The sequence below is a fragment of the Lissotriton helveticus genome, chromosome 8, assembly GCF_964261635.1.
Source record: "Lissotriton helveticus chromosome 8, aLisHel1.1, whole genome shotgun sequence".
NCBI classification, from domain to species: Eukaryota; Metazoa; Chordata; class Amphibia; order Caudata; family Salamandridae; genus Lissotriton; species Lissotriton helveticus.
This window is the reverse complement of record NC_136069.1, coordinates 281,825,468-281,835,560: the sequence shown is the minus strand read 5'-3', so window position 1 is coordinate 281,835,560 and position 10,093 is coordinate 281,825,468. Positions and strand designations below refer to the sequence as shown.

Genomic DNA, 10,093 nt, shown 5'->3' with positions numbered 1-10,093 from the left:
CACTCAAGACTGAACGGAGCTGCTTACCCCAGCGCCTTAAGACCCTCAAGGGGGAGTAGCGCGCTTTACAAACCCCTGAGTGAGTGATATATATGAATAGAGATCTCTATCAGATATTGCTTTACTTGTATGTTTGTCTAAAGAGGTTTGTGGTAGGTTAGAAGGGATTGCTAAGAGTGAGAATCAATAATGAAATATTGCTTTAAAGCTCATAAGCAAATCTATAGTTAAATGAATGGTGTGCTTTCTTTGAATCTGTGCCACTTGTGTCAAAAAGAAGCTACAGTTATACACATGCCCATCTAGAGCACAAATGTAAAGTTTTCATACCATAGGATAGACATCAAAATGTTTTGGATAAGATGGACAGTTATTATATTGAATTTTTATTTTGCAAGAAAATAAATTATACAACTTAAAAAAACCTCCAAAATTAAGCAGTACATCAAAACAGTTCAGCTGGACTGCTGTACACAAACTGTTACCATTCCCAACTGTACAGGATTATTCATTTGACTCTGTAGTGTCACACATTCAAAGCTGTAAATTTGCAAATTCCATAACACAGAGAAGATTACAACCTAGAAATATATATATTTATATGTACTACTGTTTATTTCACAAATATGACCAAGGGCTAATGTACAAAGAGATAGCATCAGAGCCAGGACTATTATTTAGATATAGATATAGAACATAGTTCTCATCAGAAACCTTCCAGTAAAACTACATTCTTAAGCCCAATTGTACTGTTAAAAGATGCACCAGAAGGGACAAATAAATCCCAATTCAAACAATATAAAATATATCTTGACTAAACAGATTTATATTTTATAATACACTTTAAAAATGTGAGGACAAAACAAAGTTGATAGCCACTTCATTTTTAATATATGAACTAAAAATATACTGAGAACATGTTGAAAACATGTGAATAAATTATAGCAAAGTTAACATGGTTAAGGGGAAAATGGAAGACTGTAGGATTTGAACATAGATCCTTCTAGGCTAATGCTATATTCACAAAAGATACCATTCCATTTGCTGCCAAAGGCACAGTTTCCTTGTGAGAAGCACACCAAATTAATGCTGTGGAAGGGAGGAATAAGGGTTCTCAATTTCGTTTCTGATACAAACATTAAAAACAGTGCTACCTTTTCCCTTCACTTTCATCTAACTGTGAATATGATCTTATAACCGATTCCCAGCAGCAGTATAATGTGAGATTTTAATTCAAAATACTTTTTTTAAACTATACAGCTCCCTTCTAGCTTGGTCTTTGGAGGCAAAATTTCAAAGCTAAATACTGAGCAATAAAAGTTTTTTTTGACATTTTCTAAAAAAATATATTTTTTAAGATTTAGCTTAGCTCGCACCATTTTAAATGATTCTTGTAACATACTTTCTGATGCGAAGAAGCTGTGTACATTGGTAAAGTAAACCAGATGGAACGAGACTAAAAAAAACAATAATGGTGAACCTCAACCAACTAAAGGTGAATGTCACAACGTATGTACAAACATAATTTACTTAAGATGAGCTGTGAAATGCTGAAGTCACCTTGTTCCTGGATTAGTACGGTAATACAAACACATATAAATTACTGTCTTAAAGGCTGCTTACACACACACGTGGAAACAAAGAAAACAACTGTTCATAGTCCACAAAACGATGACAGTCTGTGTTGAAACATAACGAGAACAAAATCTACAAGTAAATACCTTCAATTGCCTCATAAGCCTGGCATAGCTACCTTAGTCCAATTATACCCTACAATATCACAGAAAATCTAATAAGCTCTACAAAATAATTGGAGCAAACTGTTACGAAGAAAAGGTTAGGGAAAGAACATTCAGCTTGATGTTACTTTTGTGTCTTTGACCACCATATCTACTACTGTCCCTTCCAGTATAGTGACTAACAAAAAGTTAAAAAAAATGAATCCACACATTTGAAAAGGTTTATAGGTTTTCAAGCTGAAAACGGACACTAGAAAATATTTGCATTGTAAGAAGAAACCACTGCATTTTGCCATTTGCATTTTCCGGTTGGCTCAAGAGTAGGCCGGGATTGCCAGTCTTTCTGAACATTTAAGCACATTGCAAAATTGGACTTTTAGATATGCAACATAGTGTACTTTGTATTCTATTTTGCTGTCAATGTTGCTAGCTAAAAACAAAGCACCATTATGCTAAATTTCGTAGATAGTTTGAATCCCTAACAAAGAGCATATGGCTATCTTTTGCTGAACACACTCCTGGTAAATATGAAATTCTTTAAAGATAAACTTTTTTCTGTGGGCGGTTTGGAGATCTTGTGCTAAAGCATAAGTGACTTTTTAGATCTAGTAATGTAATGCAAAATTACTGCTGAGGAGTTTATTAAAAGGGATAAACACCATGTTACAATACAAATTAACACGAGTTGTGCAACAACTCATAATTTAATACATTAAGACACTTTTCTAAAGCCATTTTAACCCCAAACATTTGGAATACAAATAATAAGAGAATGTACAAGTAAATACATTTCATTTCACTATTCAATTGTTTCCTGTAAAAATATCACTTTTGACCATTGTTGCAGACAGAAAGCTATGTTTCACAATGCTTCCTTTATTCCAATGGATTTCTTTTTAGAATTGTCCAATCTGGCCTAACATGGATGAAATAGGATAAGGCAAATCCATACTGTATGTGTATGTACATCAAAACAATATAAAACAGTAATCTTCCATGAAAGCTAAACCAACATTCAACATTTTGTTACCATTAAAATCATTATATCGGAGCACTGCTTGAGCCAACTGGTTTATTACCGCAACAAGGATCACATCTGTGTTGAGAAAATCAACGTCTCTTATATTACACATACAGAATTGCTGAAGAGGAATCCAAAGTGAAAGTGCTACTTCAAGTTCCAATTGATTATTTTTCTTTAACAAAATGATAGCAGTTCCTCAGTGCAAGAATATTTGAAGATCTGTTTTTATTTTTCTCGTGTAGGGTATTGATGAACTAAAAAGACAACTGTAATCTTCTTGGTTGGTGCAATTCAAATCTACTTAAAAAGCTCACAACAGGCTCTTCATGAAAACAAATTTCTCACAAAACAGCATGCTGTTAAAAGAGTGCAACATGAAGGGAACGCCGTCATGCTATCTCAATTGGCAAAATAACGTCTGGTATGATAAGGCAGGATTGTCATTTGTGCAATGAAAGAGCCGGCATATGTCCTTTAGCCCAAATGTTTGTAGTTGCCTGCTCAAAGCACATCATGTCTGTATGAAACATCTGCCCTGCGATCCTCACTGAGAATTATGCCATGTATATGAAGGTGTTGATATCCGACTCATCTCTTTTGATATATTTGTGTTCTATAAGCCATTCGATTTGTTCTTTTATCATTTTCTTCTGTGGCAAAAACATATTTTTCAATATTTCTACAAGTTCAGTTTGAAGCTGAGCATTAGTAATTTTCTTCCGCATTTTCATTATTTGGATAATAGCCTCCTAAAATAGAAAACAGATTATTACGCAGGATCATGCTGAACAAAATACAGGAGGTTTAGAGTAAAATGACACATTTTTAGTACAAAATAAATACAAACTATAATGCTGGTTGATGATGATGGTTCTAGTCTCAAATTCTGCTCCTTTTGAAGGCCAGGAGGGGCAAAAGTGTTTCCGCTCATACTGTGCAGAACCCTGCTTCTTCAAAATATTTGTAAATTACAAGTTTGCCACTAGATACCATTAATGTGCATAATATGTCATTGAGTATTGGGGGATGAATAAAATGCCTTTCTAGAAGTTCAAACCTTAAGCACATATTGTTTAAATTTAGGACCTGCTAATGACCTCTCGGCTCATAATATTTATATACTTTTTTTATTGCTTTTGTTACTTAAAATCATTACAATATGCACTGTGCGTATCACAGTTTTGAATTATCAGGTTAAAAACAAACCTTGCTGGTCTCAACCCTAAGTGTACAAAAATAAAAGCCTCATTAATCACAAAACCAACATATAGGCAGGTAAATAAAATTGTCATCACGCATTTAAGAATTGATATGACATTTTATAATCAGAGTTGGCCTCGGGGTGTTCAGTAGAATATGTAGTGGGTGGCCTTTAAACTTTTGGAGTGGATGTGGAGAGGGAATTGGAAAAGTGGAATTGTCTCCAAGGACCGTCCCAAATCTTTTTTTTTTAACTTTTTTTTTTTTTTTACAGAGAATCAGAACACTCAATACAACCACGTGCATAAACAGAATAGAACAAGACAAAAAGATAGATTAAGGGGGGGGAGAAAAGAGACTGTAGACACACTGGAATATCCCAAAATGAGGCAGCATAAGCATACAAAACAAAAAAATAAGCGGCTAGGACGAATGCCAGTGTGACCATATCTTCTCAACTTTTTTAGGTTGATCGAGGACCCATTACTTTTGCAACTGCAATTTCACACTCAAATTTGGCGCAACAGTGCCCTAAATTCCGATATCTTGGATCGTGGTGAGATCTGTTCATACCCTGGCAACACATAGATGAGCACTAACTATTATAATCACAATTAGTCAGCTGAGACTGGGGGCCAACCCGGGTTTATAGCCCAGCATAATTTCCTTATAGCTCAAATTTTGAGCCCCACATGTACTGAAATCAATTGAAATAGACTATCCTAATATCCTTTAACCTTGGGACAGTCAGCAAACATGTGTACTATATCAGCCGCATAAAGTCTACACTTGGGGCAGTATGAACGCTCTGAGGTTCCAGCCCCCCCATTTCGAAATACGATCTGGTGTGTAATATAGCAGGCAAATTGTCTTAAATTGCTGTAATTTAACACTAACCGAGTTAATTGACTGATCTAAAATTACTAGTGCGTCTTGTATCTCGGCAGCCGTAACTACAGTTGCCAGCTACTGACTCCTCTTTAAGGCAAGTTGCATGCTATCATCCAGGGCATAAGCCATGTGCTTCTGATATATCATACTTATGCTGACTGTAATTGCTTCCCGATCAAGTTTGAAAAAGCAGGTGAGAAGTTTGGATGTCTCTTCATCATTACTGTAATAAAACCTATTTACGATATAATCCTTCATCTTCACGTATTTAAAAAATTAACGCTGTGGGGGTCCATATGCATCCTGCAATGCACCAAATGTCCGGAACCCCTGACTATCATGCAAATGCCCCAGGTTAACTACGCCCAGTTGACCCCAAAGCTGTCCAACGTTATCATGAAATATGTTAGGGAATATATAGGTTTGCCCCAAAGTGGGATAAGCGAATGAACTGATGGTAAAAAGAATTTTGTGCATATTTCATGCCAAATCCGAACTATGTCTCTGATTATCTTAAACCTAACCCTCTTAAAGTAGTTGCGGGTCCAACAACTTATGCAGAGAATATCTAAGGCCTGAACCTAATGCTAATTGATACCAGAGTAAAATCAGCCCAGCTTTACTTTCAACCAATAGGCTTCGAATGAGACCAGTGAATGATGCCCAGAAATATAACTTAAAATCCGGTAACTTGAATCCCCCCTGCATATAGGGTAGCTTCAAGAAGCGGATAGTGCGCCTAGGCTTCCTATAACCCCATATAAAACTACTTACTGCTCCTTCAAGGCGTTTAAAAATTGAATCGGGAACTCGTAATGTTATTGAATGGAATAAGGTAAAGGAACGTGGACAATATATTCATTTTAACAATGTTATATCGACCTAAAATACTCAGAGGAAGCTTATGCCATTGTCGCAGTTTCGCAATTACTATTTTCAAAAGAGGTTCTAATTAAGTGCAATGATCTTTTCCGCATGACTACACAAACCTATGCCGAGATATAAAGCTGTATCTGCCACGCCTATCGTAAAAAGAAGGTATTAAAATTCAAGATAACCTGCTTCTTAGAAAGATTTAGTTTATAACCGGAGAAGCACCAAATTGCTCAGCCTCCTTAAATATAAGATTGACAGCAACCTTCAGATTGCTAGCAAAAATCTGCTACATCATCAGCATACGCCATTATTTTGAGCTCAATACCATTTACCTGATAGACTGTATAACGTTGTTCAGAATGAGGTGCCTTAGAGCCGCCTTAGATATGGTTCAATAAAGAGGGCAAACAAAGAAAAACCAAAGGTGGTGATGGACGGAGCGTTGACAATACAAACACTCACCCCCAGTCAACTGATCTGGGTTTAATCCATCACCGTTCTTTAGCTCACTCCGCCACCCCAGTTCAGACATGGCCATATGCAAATCAGTCTGACCCTGTGCCTCATGGGAACAGTCCAGCCCGAACTGCCAAGCCATGTCTTCCCTGGACCGGAATCAAGCTTCCCAGGACCGCTCTGCCAACTTAGGGCGAACAAAGACCTGGGGGTGAGTGTTTGTATTGTCAACGCTCCGTCCATCATCCCCTTTGGTTTTTCTTTGTTCGGCCTAAGTTGGCAGGGTATGCTCAGACGTGAGTCCCTTGCTCACTTTGCTACTGGTTTCAAGCAAGCCCGGCTGAAGACGGCTGTAATGCCAGAAACCGGTCCTGGGAAGCTTGAGGCACAAGGTCAGACTGATTTGCATATGGCCATGTCTGAACTGGGGTGGAGGAGTGAGCTAAAGAACGGTGATGGATTAAACCCAGATCAGTTGACTGGGGGTGAGTGTTTGTATTGTCAACGCTCCGTCCATCATCCCCTTTGGTTTTTCAATATAGAGGGCAAACAGCAAGGGAGAGAGTGTATAGCCTTGACGTGTGACCCTACTTATTGGAAAGGAAGAAGAAGAGGAGTAGCTGCCTGTCAAAACCTTAGCGACCGGGTTCTTATAAAGCGTCTGTACCACTGTTAAAAACTGACAACCTAAACCACATACATCCATGTTCAGCCAGAGCGTTTCCCCAAGTAACCCGGTCAAAGGCCTTCTCTGCATCCATCATTATAATACCAATGTTGTCCTTTGTTTTACCAGCAACATCAAATGCCGCAATTGCGGTGTTTATATGCGCTGGAGAATCTCTGCCAGGGATAAAGCTGTGCTGCTGTTCTGAAACCAAATTATGCATGACTGGGGTAAGACGCAAAGCTAGGATTTTAGAGAAGACCTTGGGGTCTGCATTTATCAAGGAAGTTGGTCGATAAGAGCTCCTATTTTCGGGTGGTTCATCTTTTTTAAGAAAAAACACAATATTGATCAGTCCCCATGATGACAGAGCAGTGTCTCCATTACTAATAGCCGTATCCAAATCAAGAAACGCTGGTACTAGAATAACTATAAATACCTTCTAATATTCCAAAGGTATTGCATCTTCACCGGCTGCCTTCCCCGAGGGTAAAGCACTTATAGCTGCCTCGACCTCCCTGAGGCTGATCTTTTCGAGGCATACCACTTTCCTGTAGGTACCTCACCGCAGTCTGGTGATTGTTACTGTCTGGCTTATTATACACCCTTTGATAAAACAGGGCGAATTGCTCCACTACCGATTGAGGGTAGGTGTGTACAACATCATCATCCGCAATAATCCGATATATATTGTTCGCACTTCTATCAGAGATCTGATGTGCCAGTAGGTGACCCACCTTTAACTGTATTCATACTGAAAAGCCCTGTTTTTCTGATAACTGGAGGCCACCTTCTCGATTAGTCCCCTAATAAGCATTTGGTGCCTCTCAATGAACATTAAATATAGAGACTGCTCTTGTGGATCCTTTAAAAGGATCACCTGAACATGTTTTATTTCTAAATCCAAGCAATCCTGCTGACATTGAGCCCCTTCATTCGGCTAACGTCTGTTCTGAGTCAGAATAAACCGAAGAGTCACCCCCCAAATATATGCCTTATGAAATCCCAGACAGTTGCGACTGATGCAGTGAATTTATTGTGTTGAATGTATTATACAAGTAAGCACTTCATATATCCCTTATATTCTATATTGGCACGCAGCTAACGAGGGAATGAAAATGCGTGTCAGCCCCCTCCCTCTACTGGCATTGGCTACATAGTAAACACAATGTGGTTATGATCTGAAGTGATATTTGGGTAGAACTCGATAGATGCCTCTCCCAACAACTGTCCTAGCACCAATATCATTTCTATTTGAGAATACGGTCTATGAGGGGAGGAGTGATAAGTATAGCCTGGAACCAGAGGGAACAGAGTTCTCCATGCGTCAACTAAACAATGCAATCTCATTATTTCCAAGATAGATGAGGGAGTTTTAACCATCCTAATATTAGATTGATGGTCAGTAGTGTTGATGCAATAATCCACTACACAGTTAAAATACCACATTAAAATAAGGTCTCCAGACCAATCCAGATTTAAATAGTCAAAAACTACAGGAACATCCAAGTTGGGGCCAGACACCGCACAGATAGTATATGTCTGCCCATTAATCACAAGCTGTGCTGCCCACCTGCCCCTGCTATCTGAGGCAGTTCTAAGAATCTTGACTGCCAGCTTCGTAGCTTTTATGGCAACCCCCTGTATACTGTTTGGGATGTACAAATAACCGTTTCATACCCCAATTGTTTCAAGACCTGCAGATGAGTTTGTTATACCTACAATACGCGGCTTGTATGAGGACAGTTCCTCTCGTATCAACTGCTGATTCCTAGCTTGATTTAACCCTGCCACATTCCAGCACATACATTTTAAACTACTCACTGTATTAATCCAGATTTGAAATATTGCAACCTAACTACCGCCTCACACTGCCACCACCCCTCCTTTCGTGTATTATATATCAAGTGCCATTTCCAGACTTTGACTCTTAAAACTACCCACACACCCCTCACCTCTTACTGTGTGACTAACATACCAGTAAGCACTACCACCCGCTACAAAACCCCTTAAACGCCCTGACCCACCCTTTCCACCCTGTGCCTAGAAAAGGGAATCATCCACCCACTGTGCGGTAAGCTGTTTTAACAGCTCACTCTGATCGCTATCCAAGACCACCCCACCTACCCTCACCAACACCACATTTATACTAAGAATTTAGTGAATTACCTCCCCAGCTTTGAAACTAATAATTCAAATAACTTATTAACACGAATGTACTCCCCGAATAGACATTTAAATATAAGGCTATGAGGAAGTATGTGAAGAACCTTGTAACTACTGGCTAAGAGCTTGAGAGATCTCCAATTCAGTATGCAAGAACTGCAGCTGTCCATCCTTGACCTTGAGCAGTGCCGGTTCCTGTATGAAGAATTGTGCCCCTGCAGCTTTTAATGGATCGATAAGCTGGCGCATCTTCCAGCGGCTTTACATTGTGGTCTTGCATAAGTCAGGTCAAACAAAGATGGACATAGAATCGAATGTTAGAGGAGATGCAGGGCAAAATTTAAAATAAACTGCCCGCCTCAGAAGAAAATTACCAACAAAGCTGAAAATAGGACAAGGGTGCGCGTGCTTAGAGTACGCTGCTTGCTTAGTAAACATAGGACGTCTATGAGCTCGCTAAATTTGAGAGTCCATGTCTTTCTGAAGTACACTTATAGTGTAGGCCTGGGGATCATTACCTCCTTTTCTTTCTGGTATGCCAAATAGTCTACGATATTTCCGGCATTTTCTATGCTCCAGGTCCTCAACTTTGGACAAATGTGAGTTGATGTTCCTGCTCCTAGATTGCTTTTACTGTTGCTGAGCCGACCTCATCCACCCCTGCCACTCGTTGTTGAAGCTCTGCCACATCAAGTGTTACGCTGGCCATCTTACTAGTCACCTTTATTTGCGCCTGTTGCTTTACCATGTTATCCTCTTCAACTTGGGCATAATGCTCCAATGCCTCGGCTTGTTGAATCTGTAAAAACTGAAGGATTTCTGATAGTGAAGGCTCCTACCGCCCAATAAGTCATTCTGGCCAGTCTGTTCAGCCCTACCCACTCCTGAAGTGACAGGAGGGGTCCCCCGGAAAGAAGATCTGCTTGGGGAATACAAAGGACCATCCATCCCATATCCAAGTGCAGAGCTCAAAGTAACGCTAGTATTAGAGCTAGTGTCTGTAACTGTTTATGTATCCTCCCCTAATAACTGCGAGTGAGACTGGAGAGTCCTTAACCTCTCCCTTGGAAGTAA

General features: G+C 39.3%; 1 protein-coding gene across 1 annotated transcript in view; it reads right to left on the bottom strand.

Moving 5' to 3' along the window:
• Nucleotides 1–868: 868 nt before the first annotated feature.
• Nucleotides 869–10,093, bottom strand: part of CUL5 (cullin 5) — a 778,902-nt gene continuing 769,677 nt past the window's right edge. Inside the window, exon 19 of the mRNA XM_078657044.1 lies at nucleotides 869–3,512. Coding sequence (XP_078513170.1) covers nucleotides 3,318–3,512 — 195 coding nt within the window. The 3' untranslated portion in view covers nucleotides 869–3,317. The remainder of the gene's footprint in view (nucleotides 3,513–10,093) is intronic.